Genomic DNA, 14692 nt, shown 5'->3' with positions numbered 1-14692 from the left:
AGCATTTGATGATTTAAATCCACTGCATAATTGCATTTGAATCATTTGAATGCTTTGTTATATATCTTGGACTATTTAATGCCTTTTGATGTTGCCTAAGGGGAAGAATAAATGTCAATTGAGAAAATGTAGTACGCTTCTACCTAACATGTGGAGAAAAGGTAAAATCAAAGATGAAAATGGGAGAATGTACTAAAAAGGTAAAAGTGAGGTTTGTTGACCCCAGAATTCCCGTACTTTTGTTTTTGAAACCATTCATGGATTAAGGGAAAGTATTGTTAGTTGCTTTGATATTTTTGCTTTGTTGCTAAATAACATATGGTCTTTATTACCATGATTAACGGATATTTGTTATGTTGCTCACAAATTCATATGTTTAACATGATTTATGTTTTTTGATGTTTTCAAAAGGGGGAGAAATATATGAAAATTGAGAAAATTATATTCTCTCATCGTACACATACATATTGGTTTGTAATGCTTCACTTTGATAAATATAACATTTTCAAACCATTCATAAATTGAGAGGGAGTACATCAATACATTATTTGAAAATATTTGTTATACTAACCCTTTCTTAATTTTAAGTTTGTCATTATCAAAAAGGGGAAGATTATAGATACAAGATATGTTTCGATGATAACAAAGTGGCAAACACAAAAAGATAAGAGCATTGATTAAGAGCAAAAAACATCAACCATATATGGATTTGAAGATGTATGATGTAGTCACACAAGAAGAGTAATGCCATATCAAAGTGGCAAGATCATTGGATTAGGAGCAACAAAGAATAATTAGAAGAACAACACCAAGATCAAAGACAAAAACCCATGGACAACTTCTATGAGAAGCTCAATATCACAATCATGGTGAAAAATGATCAAAACCAACAAAGTGTAAAGCATTGCCATATCCAACAAGTTAAAACATTAAGCTCAAGTGAAGATCCAAGACACAAGACATGAAGCCCAGTCTAAAATCATATTTGAAATATATCTTTAGGACTTAGACTCGTATGTAAAGGTATATGGTAGATTGCATTGCATGAGCTCAAAGTTTTTCTCAAAGTAAATGTATTTTTCAAATTACATAATCCATAACCTTTATATACTTGAAAGAAATTTAAAAAACACATGTAAAAGATCCTTGACAGGGTTTATAACTTCAAAACTTGTTTATCAAATCAAGATCTTTCATAAAAGTTGTTGGAAACAAGTTGGAATGTATTTAAACTCAAATTTGCTGCATAATTTTGGATTCTATCTTCCGACCCATTTTTCATATCCATGATGATTGACATGGATCTTTTGTTCTGCATATAAGTTGTAGATATTTCTTTTATCTTTCTAATGAAACCAAGATCACATTAATCCGATAAGAATAGTTCAAGTTATGGCCAAAATACGAAACATTATTCATGCTGTCGAATTTCCAACCTGCAATAGGTTGGGAATCGGTTCCCTCACATTAGAAAGGTTTTGGGAATCAATTCCCCAAGCATGGAAATCGATTCCCTGTGCAGTAGAAAGCCTATAACGGCTAGTTTTGGGAAAAATCACTATATATACATTCTCAAAGGCTCTAAAACTGATTGGGCATCATTCCTACACATCTTAAGCATACTTTGAGAGTCTTGACACTATCATTAGCATATTCTTTCATATCTTTCAAAAATCAAATATATTTGAGCTCATATTGCAAAAATTCATATACCATAGTGCTTCAAGTTGTATATCCACACTTTGAGAGTGTATATTTATTTTCAAATACTTCCTCCAATGTATTCTTGAGTTGAGAGAGTTGTGAGACCAATTGCATTTGAAAGGTACCCAAATACCTATGTAAATTTAGAATGGAAGGAATCTAAGAGCCCGAAGTCTTAGAAGATTGCAGTGGTTTGTTAAGCACCCGTGAAGCTTGACAAATAGTAAAAAAATTTGTTGATTGGCTTCAGTCTAGACGTAGGTCCCAAGTGGTAGTGACCGAACCAAGATATATTGAATTTGCATTTTTTTAAACCCTCACTCTTTATTTCTAGCACTTTAATTGCTTTTTTGATATCTTGTATGTGCTAGCATAGGCTTTATAATTGTGATAGATTATATATTAAGGATTGTTTGAATGCATTGATTAGCTTTTCATATATCAAAGTGTGCTTGAAATGATTATTTAGAAACTAGAAGGGGACTTTTGCGAAAAATCTTGTAATACTCAATTCACCCCCCCTTTTGAGTATGGAAGCCACATTCCTAATAATTTTTATATGTTGACAACATGCTGATTTTAGGGCAAGACAAAATAAGGATAGCCACCCTGAAGAAGGCGTTAAGCTCATCCTTTGCTATGAAGGACCTTGGCCCTGCAAAGCAGATACTCGGAATCAAGATTGTCCGAGACCGACCTAAAAGGCTACTATGGCTGAGTCAAGAGAAAAACATTGAGAAGATATTGAAGAGATTTATACTGGACAAAGCCAACACAGTGAGCACCCCCTTAGTCGAACACATTAAGTTGAGTCAGAAGCAGTGTACGAGGCCTGATGAGGAGAAAAAGGAGATGCTAAAGATCTCATACCAATCCGCTGTCAAAATCTTGATATATGTTATGGTTTGTACGAGACCCAACTTGGCGTTTATAGTTGGAATTGTCAGTCGGTATCTGTCCAACCCCTGGAAAGAGCATTGGGAAGCTGTGAAATGGATTTTCAAGTATTTTAGAAGAATAACAAATTTATGCCTCCGCTTTGAAGAAGGTAAGGTCGAGTTGTAAAGCTTTACGAATGTAAATTTAATGGGAGATGTCGACTATAGAAGTCGACAACATGATATCTAAGGACTTTTGTAAGAGTTGTCTCCTAGCAATCTAAATTGCAGAAGTGTGTGGAACTTTCGACGATTGAGGCTGAGTACATAGCCATAACCGAGGCTTGCAAAGAATTATTGTGGATAAAAAAGTTTATCTTGGAACTCGGCCATAATCAAGACAAGTACGAGATGAAATGAGATAATCAAAGTGCAATTCATCTTGCGAACAACTCGACTTATCACTCCCGCACTAAACATATTAAAGAAAGATATCATTGGATTCAGGATATGGTGGAAGACGGACAACTCGAACTTAGTCAAAGTACACACCGATATCTCAATTGGTCTGACATGATGACTGAGCTAGTACCAGCAAAAAAATTTGAAAATTATTGCGAAGGTGTCGTGCCGCAGCTGATGCCAACGCATTGAAGTCGGAAGGGAGAGATTTTTTAGACCATTCCTCCTTCAATGCTACCCTAGGCCCAATGTTGTTTTTGTGAGGCTCAAGAAACCCTAGTCCTTACTTTCATATTCTAGAAATTTTCCTTCCTCTCTTATATAAGTTTGAGGTATGTGGAAGTTTAGGGTTAGACAATTTTTTAGAGACATTTGAAGAAAGGCTTAGAGCCTAGAATCTGAGAGCACTTACAGGGAGAAGCTTAAGCACTAGACCTCTTTATGAAAGGTTGAGAGAATACCACCATTAAAGGTGATATTTGAGTGTACCACCATTTGTTGGTGAAGTTTAATCCTTTTGTAACCCATTATTTACATAGTGGAAGTTTGATTCTGGACTAGTGTCCCGTGAGTTTTTTACTTCTTCATATTGGAGAAGGTTTTCCCACGTTAAACAACTTGACTGTGTTCTTCTCTCTATTTCTCTCCTTTGTATTTTTTTCATTTTTTGTTGTGTGCTGGCCGATCTGGTGATTCAAACCGACCTCTAATTGGAGAGCAGAGCTCTGAGCTTGATGTTCGACTTAAACGCTTCCTCATTGTGTTGAGGGAATCGAGTTCCCTACACAACACGTCCAACTCTTACTTGATGGAAAATTTGTCGATGCGGCTTTTGTGTGACGATGAAGAAGTTGATCGAGCTGTTACAACTGCATATTATCCAAATGAATTTAAAATCACTGAGAAGGAATAATCTGTGTTGGAAAAATTACTTCAACAATATTTTCAGTTCTATGAAATACACACAAGAAATTGAAACATGCAATAACACATAGTTAAAGCATACTGTACAAAAATATATGAATGCCACAAGAGAAAATCTGAGCCTAGTGTTAGACATTATGACCTTAAGACAATATTGTCTTCTCTATGGTACCCAAGATTTGTGGAGAATTATCTCCCACAATAGAACATATTACCTCTATTTGATAAGTGTCAAAGACACTACGTTTATTGGACCAAAGATATGTTAAATGATGTTAAAAATGGTCAAGAACATAGTGTAAATTAATTAAATGCAAAAGAATTAGAGTTTTAATATTTGAGTATGATTATGGCTTCTTTTTTTGTTATTTTCAGGTTTAATGTGATAAATTATAATTATGAAGAATTATTGAAGTTGGAAGATATGAAATTCAAGAAGAATTAAAGAATTAAGGAAAAACCAGTATTATTGTATGCTTGTTGGGTAGTATTTTTCTCAAAAGAAAGAGTTATCGTTCTCAGGGAACAGGTTGTTTAGTTTTCCTTTTTTAATTCCTATTTCTAATTTCTTGAAATTAAGTGATCAATCTTTTAAAACTAAAAAAATTCTAAATCAAACAAGGTATTTATCAAACTTGCATTAAACAAAATTTAACAGAGAGATATCTAATCACAAATGTAACAATTATAAGGTTCTGGAATTCTTTGAATCATGGATGAAGGAAAAATTTCGCATTCCTGCGTTTTTTAACTGCTACGGCACTTTAGTATCAGAATTCGAATTACTATGGCTCTATTTTATCTGAAACTTCCCAGTTCCAGATTTTAATCTTTAGAAGGATCTTTTCCCAAAGTCTTCTAAATCTTTAAAAATTGTATCAAAGACCTCCTTGGGTTATCCCTAACCTCAAGGGTTCAATTAACAAGGGACATAACCTGATTTCCCAATCACAGTTATGCAAAAATTATTCAAGACCCATTCCCATGGTGTTCTTGAACTTAAAATCAAAATCTTGTTAATCAAATGAAACTAAAGCAAACCATCACAGTATTCAGAAAAATAAAAGATCACCCAATCATCGTGAATCCCAGAAAGGAAAAGATCAGAAACCCATATTCAAAAATATTACAAATCTAAAAGTAAAGAAACATGCATCACAAACATTCATGAAAGAAAACTCAAAGTAAAGTTACAAACCGGTTCTTAACGAGTCAAAGTTCCTAAACTAGAGCTAGGAAGAAAAAGATTAGAAATGTGAAAACAGGAGCTCGTATGCAGATCCGTGGTTCCTTTCCTTGAAGTTGCGTTGTCAATGCACTTCGAGATCAAGAATTGAAGAACATGCACCAGCTTTCAAGACAAACACTCAGATTCGAAGAGAGAAAATAAAAAACTCTAAACGTAAACTGAAACTAAAAGTACGGTATCTGACCCTAAATGACTCAGACTTCTATTTAACTAAAAACTAAAAAGCTGCCTCAAAATGCATTGTTGTCCATCCAATGGTTCAGATTTGATCTTGCTTTCAAAAAGTTGATCTTGCTTTCAAACTGCAGTAAAAATAACAAAAGAGAATAGTAAATCATCAAATTACCTCTTTCTCTCTTTCTTTTTTACCTTTGGGCTGATTGGTACTCATTTGGCCCATTACCATGCACTAATATCCAGCCTTCACCTCAAATATTATAAAAACTAAGCCATTAAAATTAGTCATAATTGATAGCTAACAATGCTCACTTACTTGCTCGAACGAGCAAGCAATTGAGCGAGATATCTAATTTTCCTTTCCAGTTTGCTTGAATAAGAGAGCAACGTCGTAAATGGAGGCCCATGGATATTTTTATTAAAAAATGATGATCTAGGGTTATTCCATTCGTTCATCTGGGGCTAGAGACTCAAGGGGAAGGAGATGAGAGCTTTTGGAGAGGAGAAAAAGGAAGGAAACATCAAGGCTTCACCGTGGATCATCTCTAATCAAGTTTTATCATGAACTTTCTTTACTTTTCATCTTTTATTCTTTTTTATGAACATGCTAGGCTAAGTCTTTTTATGTAGTTAGGGTGAGACGAAACCAATGGATTCCTAAACGTTATTTAATTCTTGATGTAATTATTATTTGTATTTCAACTATGCAATTAATCAATTTTAAACTCTTAGTCTTGTTTATGATCTGATCAATCTTGAATGAGCATTAGATTCTTGTATGTTAATAGGCATATTACATTCTTGATTCTGATTAGTGAATTGCTATAATTTCTATGTCCTAGGCAAATGGTTTATAAATTTTATGACTTATGATTCTTGACCTTAATGCTCGCTCTGGAAAAAGGCTTTAAGAGATTAGGGTCTTGGGCTACGGTGAAGAACTAAAATCACCAAGGGATTGGAGATTTAGTTAAATTAGAAAGGATTGTCAATATTGATTTGAAAGTTAGACTCGCTATGAAACCATTAGGGAAGTTGAATCCCTAATTACGTTTGTTCTTAATTAAAAGTAAACATTTTTCTTGCGTTCTTTGTTCTTGTAAACTGTTCTTGATTCTTAACATTAAAAATTAAAAATACTTTCTTTAAAAATTTTGTTTTACAATTCAAATCAATATTAACAAATCATTTTAAGATCGATCCAAATTTAGTTGCATAGATAAGTTACTACTTGGTCAATCAGTCTTCGTGAGAACGACAACTCCACTTATTTTCACTATATTACTTGTATGACCGGTGTACTTTCCGAAGTCGCAACACTATTCTTATCGCGAAATACTTCCACGTTGAATAGCCCTGTCGAACTCAACCTATACTTGACCAATCGCACTAGAGTAGAAAAATGCAAATGCAAATAATGTACAAAAACCAATAAGAAAAACTCTATTTAAAACTCTGATTGTCTATCTATTTATAGAAAACATAGGGTCATGATTAAAAAGACACTTGTTCAATGAAGAAATAACATGTTCGTTAGGATGAAGAAACATATTCGTTGCGATGAAATGACACATCTTTTCAAATCAAACTTCTTATTCATAAAAATAATTAATTTAAAAAATTAATTCCAACACTGCACACAAACACATTCGATCATGGACCTTGGCCAAAGATGACAGCCTATGAAAGACAAAAGGTATTATTGCATCCTGCTGATCTGTTTGAAAAGCATAATAATGAGCTTGCTACACTTGAGAACTAAGACAGTGGGAAACCAATCACGCAAGCAACACAAGAACTAGCTCAGAGAATGCATGGCACATTGACAGTAATGACTTACATTATGTTATTCATTGGGTTGTCCTTTGTTCTATTTGGGATCCAGGCGATTCTTCATTTTTTTTCCTATTGGACCTCGAGGACAAGGTCTGTTTCGATGGAGGTGGTAATGTTACGATATGACATAGTTGTTAGAGGATGACGCAAAGATTAAGCTGTCATATTTAGAAGAGAAAGAGTCGATGTTGTTGAAGGATTTCGTAGCATAACAGAAGAGTGCTAGTGTTAGTTAGGTGTAAAGTGCAATGTAATAGTAGTAGAAGTCTGTTACATGCAGTTACATCTGCAAGCAGTAGTTACGTTAGTTAGGTCCCAAGTGTGTATATAAAAGAAAAAACTATTATGCAGAAGAGTTATCTGAAGAATAATAATTAATTTGTTGATTTGTTTCTTTATTTTTTCTTGTTATGAACCATCTGGGGGACATTCCAACATAGGATATTTGGGGTGTCTTATGTTAAGATGTCTGATGAGTCAGCACTAGGATGACAGTGCTATCATGGCAGCGCTGATGTTGTTGGGTTAGTATAATAAAGGCTATATGGGCCTTTGATATTAGACCATCAATATTAAGCTAACCAATTGGGTTGGGTGGAACGAAATCCCCCCAGCTTGGTAGCATGTGAAGTCATGGTGCCAAGATGAATGTGAGGGTGAATTTAATAGTCGGGTTTAAGTGGTCAAGTAGGACACATGTGTGCTACTCGGTATTGTCATTTCTGACTGGTATATGGACATTGGTTACGTTGACTAATGTTTTCCGATATTGAGCTTATCTTTACAATAAGAGAGGCTTTATGACCAACCGAAATAAGTATGATCGGTAACGAACCGTCCGGTCAGTTACAGGGATCTTGTCTGTAACTCATGATTTGGGATGGCCAGATGAAGTGCTTTGATCCTAGTTGCATTAGACCGTTAGGAAGTTGAGGTGGTTTTCTTGCTTTGCCATCTCAAAAGTTATGGTTATGCTATGTCATCTTGCACAGCAGCTTTACTGCTTGGTGGCTGCTCGTGGCCACATGTAAGCCTTTTAATGGGGAGCATTTCTCATTTTTTGAAATGCATCATCAATAGTTGTTGGGGTAATTTCCTTATGCGTGAAAGAATTAAAGGTGACATGATGTCGCGCATTTAACGTGACGTGGTACTGTAGGTGTTGTCCGATCTTTAGTGAAATTACAATATTGTCCCTTATATATCATTGATTTAAACATTTACTTTAATCTAACGCCAATGATTTTGACATGTTGTCTTCTAGTCCTTATTTAAGGGATTTCCTTTCCTTCATTTCGACCCACAGACTATTCCAATGAACTGTTAGTGCATGAGAGAATCACATATGTATCCCCAATAGGTGAAAAATGTCGCTATAGGGGTGTCTTTGATAGCAATGGTATAAACTAAAGCTATGTAAAGATTTCCTAAATGCGGTGTATAACAATGGGCCGAGAGGAGGTGTTGAACGACTACAATGACTCTATTTTAACAGAGTATCAACTCATGAAATAGTGAATAATGTGTATTTACAGTGAATAAAGAGGGGATATTTATAGGTAGGGTTGGGCTCTTTGCATGTAGGGGGAAGGGCTAAGTCAACAGGTTTGGGGAAAACCATTGTAGCCTGACCTCGCTAGGCAAGGCATCTTGCAACTGCTATCAGTGATGCACTGATTGCTGCAGGAAAGTGAAGAAGGACATTTCAATGTAAGACATTTGGGATGTCTTACGTTGGGATTCTGATGAGTCAGCACTGAGATGGCAATGCTATTATGGCAGTGTTGACGCTGCTGGATTGGGATAACAAAAACTATATGAGCCTTTGATATCAGGCTAGCAATATTGGGCTAGCTAATTGGGCTGCCGGAACAACATTTAATGAATAGAAAACTTGAGTTCAATTTTAATAAAGAGGAAAAAATAGCTTTGTTATGTACTATATTCATTAATTTTTAGTTATTTAACTATAGATCGAACATTTGATATATGAATTTATTGATAGTATTTAATTTGGGAGGAGGCGTAATACATACTTAAAAGTGCAAAACCTTTAACCCCCAAGGGTAGCTCAGTTGGCAACTGAGAGAGTTTGCTTGAGTCAGGGGTTCAAACCCTACCTCAAGCAAATTCTTGGAAAATCTTTGCGGGCCAGAGGATGTGCCTTCCTCTTCGAATGAGGGATTAATCTCATCCTTCCTCCGGTAGCGAAGCTCAATGCACCCGCTGTTCCAATGAGGAGCTAGTCTACATGGCCGTACCCCGAGGGCAAGGTGATAACTATTAAATAAGAGAAAAGAACATTCTTCCATTTGTTGTTACATCACTCAGCTCCACCACTTCTTTTTCCTTTGAGGAAAGAGGCGCTCTTGGTGAGCTCACGCACTGGCTTGTTTGTGTATCTGATGAAATTATAGGCCCATGTACCAGCCACAGCACCCAGAATGGGTGAGACCAAGTATATCCATATTCCTCTGTATTCACTGTGCACAATAGCAGGCCCCAAGCTTCTTGCTGGATTCATTGATGCTCCAGTGATTGGCCTGTCACATATTATTCACGCACAAATAAGTTCTAAGTTTGTCCTTGCTTCAAAAAGGTGTAACATCTTTCATTTTATTCAATAACGTAATCTGAAATGGTAAATTAAGTTAAGTTTTGGGAGGAGTTAATACCCTGCAAACATCACATTTAGCAGTACCGTTGACCCAACTGCAAGCCCAGTCAACTCACCAATCTGCAGGATTTAAAAATAAGATGAATGATTCTTCCTTTGTGGTTCAATTGGCTAAAGATCAGTTAAACAAGGCTCCACTTGAAAGCATTGTACAAGAAATTCACAAATGGAGATATCAGAATTGGGCGCCGTAGTTCAACCATACTGGCAGAGCATCAAATTGCTGTGCTGATTGGATGACATCATTTGCTGTCAAGAGAAATCTAGATTCAGAATTGTTTTTTTCAGTTCCTGATGGCATTAAGCTGTTTATAGAGTTTGATAGGATAGGATTGTCTTAGTTTTATCTTCTTTATTTGTTGTTTGGGCTATGTCCTCCTTGTTTACGGAAAAAATTAAAATGAATAAGCCAAAGCTATGAAATAGGGTCGAAAATTATTCAAATATAGATTTGGATACGCGTGAAATGCGCCTTGTGATGTAAACTTCTAGCATTCATTCCAAGTGATTCGTAATGTTACAAATATGTTTATACAAGTCTTAATCAAAATGTTACAAATATTTTTATGTCAAAGGTCAGAGAAATTTTCAAGGCGATTTGCCAACCCTCATATGCTAAACAAGTCTTAAATCAAAATGTTCAATAGAAAATATGACCCAATAATAAGCAAACAAGATTTTTTTAAAAAAACAGGAGAGATTACCGCTCTGTTATCGGTGGCAACTCCAGAAATGATGAACATTAGGTAGAAAGTTATTATGAATTCGACCACAAAAGCTTGCAGGTTAGATCCAGCAGGAAGTGTTCCTGCAAAATGGTCATCCTTTCCACTGAATATAAGTCTTAGTGTTCCACTTGCAAGTGTTGATCCAACCACCTGAGCTACTATATATGCTAGCACCTGCAACACCAAATGAAGGAAAATTCAATATTAATTTAAGACAAACTGAGACATTTAAGTGTTTTATTTGGATATGAATTATGGTTAATTTGGTTGACCTGTTTCCAGGAAAATCTTTTGGTGGAAGCATGAGCAAGTGTGACAGCTGGGTTGAAATGAGCACCAGAGATGTGTCCAACAGAATAAAACAATACCATAACAGCAAGACCCCAAACAATCGAAATCCCAGGATGAGTCACCACCTTGTCGTTGTTAAGGTTCACAACCACCGAAGCACATCCTGCAAATATCAAGAAGTACGTCCCCACCAGCTCTGCCACCAACTACATTCAATAGGGATCAAAACCATTAGTTTTGGTATTCTAATCAAATTTTCAAGCTCAATATAATCCATAAATTGATTCCAAAAGAGACTATATTGTTCGAGGATTATAAAAACAACAAAAAAGAAATTAGGAGACACCTTCAGCAAAAATGGCACACAGTCTTCGATGCCTGAGTCGTCAAACTTTTTGGAGTCATCCCTGTTTACATTTAAAACCACCTCGTGGTTTCCATTGCTTGATGAATTACCAGCCATCACCGACAGAGAATAATGATAAATCTAAGAAATGGAGTGAGATAGGAATGCTCTTCTTTGATAAAGGGTGCTATACCAAAAGTGATGAAGAACCGAGCGAGCAATTACTCCAATTTATGTGCACCCCAAATTCCTAAAAGAGGAAGAGACAGGCCACAGGGGACTTGTTAGTTAGAGAGATTAAGAAATTGGACTTTTTCAAAAAAAATAAAATTCAAAGATGACAATCACTTCTACGTGTCAATATGTTTTTGGGTACATACACCTTTTCGATATCTTATTTTTCAGCAAGTAAAATCCCTTATGCTCTGCCCCCTTATCGTAAATTCTGGATAAAATCATTGTCTTGCGTAGGATGTATCGATGGAAACAGTGATATTTGTAACTTGTGAGTTGTGATCTAAGAAAAGTGTTTGAAAGCTTGTCCAACTACCCAATGGAAATGCAGAAAGGAGCATGAATAGCACTCAACATTATTTTAATTGGAAAACGGGTTTGGCAAAGCAAAATTGAAATGAAAGCATACTAGGCTTTGAATAGTTTTGGTTCATGGTAAAAACTGGATAATATGACCTGAATAGATAATGACTCTAATTTGAGCACATGCAAGAACTCTTGAATAAGTCATTTTTTTTTTTATATTTTGCCATACTTTTCTTTGATAAATCAAATCCCTTGAGAAGATATATAAACAGATAAGAATGTTGACGGTAGAAATATCTTTTAAGTTTGCAAATAATTGTCATTTACGTATTACTCTTTTTTTCGGAAACATTTACGTAATACTCTTATTTAACTAAAAGGATAGCTTACCTTAGTCTTTGAACAAATATGTGCAACAATTTTTAAATCGTGGAAGCTCGTTCCTCTTAAATATGACCCATCGGCACAAAATATTACATCAGCAAAAGTTAAAGTTAAACCAACATACACTAATGAACAGCTAATTATTGTAATAAAAAAGTGAAATAAAATTAGTCAAAGATTAAGAAGATAATATTGTTTACTATTAATGTTATACCTTCATGTTAAATTTTCATAAATTTTTTTAATTACTTCAAATAATAAGTATTGATATACAAAATTAAAAAAATAATATTTTTAAAACTTATAAAGCATTTAATTATTTGTTTTCAAATCATTAAGAGGATTATTAAAATAAAAAAATATAATTATTCAATTGTTTATAAATAGAATGTAATTATAAAAAGAAAAAAGCACTATTTTTGTTTTTGAAAGTAAAAGTATGAAAAATAGAAGTATATATATTGAGCCGAAATATGTCAAACTTCTATCCTAGAATACGACGATGGTCATCATGAGACTCTTATCTAATTTTTTACAATATTAAATATGAAAGTTTCATGTTAATAAATAATGCCTTTAATGTTGACGATGTTGAATTAATGTTGATTTTACTAACTTTATATGTAATTGTACAAGTCTTTCAAATATTCTGCAGCACGTATCATTTGTACTTTTTCAAAGATAAAAAGCATATGTACTTTTACTAAATTACAATTGTTTATTAGCGTATTATTGCATGTTTATATCATTTTACAATTATTTATATGTATATTATTTGTTCTCTGTAGTTATTCAATTATATACTCAATTTCATATTGTATTTTACATACTTACAATTTTAATTTTAACATATACTTTAGATGTTTTAGATATAAAAACTATGTGCGATTTTATATATTATAGTTTAAATTTTCAAAATATTTAATCGTGTTGTTATTGATTTTTAGACCATGTTGAAATTTTATGGTTTAAATAATGAAAAGCAAAAGGAAAGAATAACTGTTAACAATGAATTATGAAATCCAGTGAGGTGTTACTCAATAACATAATAATCTGATGCAGCTTTTTTTTTTTTTTTGGTATCCAATGCAGCTATTTAACTAACCGAAGTCCACCACTAATTCAACTAATAAACCTAATGTCTTCTAACTATCGCAACTATTATCTCAATTATATATTCTCCACTCAACTATGACATTTGTAAGCTATAATTGTTGGGTATGACTCATTCTTCGCATTCAGATGGGAAATTTTGTTGGCGGAGTCAACAGAAAGCCAACTGGGGTCCCGCTTATTTTAAGTAGAGGTCTGGTACTATTATGGGCCTCTAATTTATTGCAATTTTCTTTTCTTTTTTAGTAATTTGGGTTTAGGTCCATAAATTTCTGCTGTTAGGATTTTCTAAATCCTATTTATATTCTCTTGTAAATCGAGTGACTTGTAATGAGTGGCGGTAGTGAAGTTAATATAGTATAGACAAGCTGGACGTAACCTATATTGGGTGAACCAGGGTAAACGTCTGTGTGAATTTCTCTTCCCTTTCTTTTTTCTATTTTCTCGATTTGTGAGAGTTAGGGTTGGGCTTGAGCTAGCCTAGTGTTTGACTAGAGGTGGGTTGAGTACTTGGACCTGGGGTACTCGGTTAAGGGAGAACATATCAATGTGGGTTTCACACTTGAAGGGGAGATTGTTGGAATATCCAAGTGTGATGAGTCTTACATTGGTTGACAATTGACTAAGTGAAGTCCATGAACCCAATGTCTTAAGGTTTTGGATTGAGATATGGTATCAGACTCACTTGATATATGATGGTGTAGTCTTAATTCAATGGTGATGACTGATGATCCCCTGTCACGAGCTTCCACTGGACCCACTTCACAATAATATGTGTTTAAAGAACAAATAAAACTTTATGTAATTAATATACATTAATTGTAAGAGTGGTGCCGTAAAGAACCAATTCAACCCAAAAGCTTAAGCTGTTGGGTGAGGCTACATTAATGGTTTTATATGTCTCAACATGCCCCCTCACACGAGAGCCCATTGGGCTTCAAGGGTGGACAATGCACAGGTCCACCTATCTGTACGAAGAAAAAAATTTCACTAGAAAGAAAGTTGGGGCGGTGAGGATCGAACCCGGTACACTAAGGCTCTGATACCATGTAAAGAACCAATTCAACCCAAAAACTTAAGGTGTTGGGTAAGACTACATTAGTGATTTTATATATCTCAACAGGTGGCTAATGATAGCTTGACTTTGATGTTAGTGATATTTATCCTTTAGAATTAGAATTGCATCTCTGAGTGACTGACAAAGATATGATGGAATAAAAGCTGGACTCTCATCATTCACAACATATTTACCAAAATGCAATGATCCATAAATTTTGCTATCAAGCCTGCAAGACAATTTTGGGTGCTTTATTGGAATTAGAGGTTGAAACCAAGTGAAAGAAAGAAACGACAAGAAATGATACAATAAAAAAGAGCAGAACA

At 34.6% G+C, this 14692-nt stretch overlaps 1 protein-coding gene across 1 annotated transcript; it reads right to left on the bottom strand.

The window, feature by feature from the left end:
• Positions 1-9553: 9553 nt before the first annotated feature.
• On the bottom strand, positions 9554-11392 carry LOC133288901 (aquaporin NIP1-2-like). Its single transcript, XM_061486733.1, has 5 exons — positions 11273-11392; positions 10908-11132; positions 10612-10809; positions 9906-9967; positions 9554-9773 (listed from the first exon to the last, which is right to left on the bottom strand). The coding sequence occupies exons 1-5, from the start codon at positions 11387-11389 to the stop codon at positions 9554-9556; spliced, it is 822 nt and encodes a 273-aa protein (XP_061342717.1). The 5' UTR covers positions 11390-11392.
• Positions 11393-14692: the final 3300 nt, after the last annotated feature.

This window comes from Gastrolobium bilobum, unplaced genomic scaffold (assembly GCF_033153095.1).
Source record: "Gastrolobium bilobum isolate Gb01-03AN ecotype WA unplaced genomic scaffold, APGP_CSIRO_Gbil_v1 utg714, whole genome shotgun sequence".
Taxonomy (NCBI): domain Eukaryota; kingdom Viridiplantae; phylum Streptophyta; class Magnoliopsida; order Fabales; family Fabaceae; genus Gastrolobium; species Gastrolobium bilobum.
Note: the sequence above shows the minus strand (reverse complement) of the source record. Positions and strands in the feature narration are given on the sequence as shown.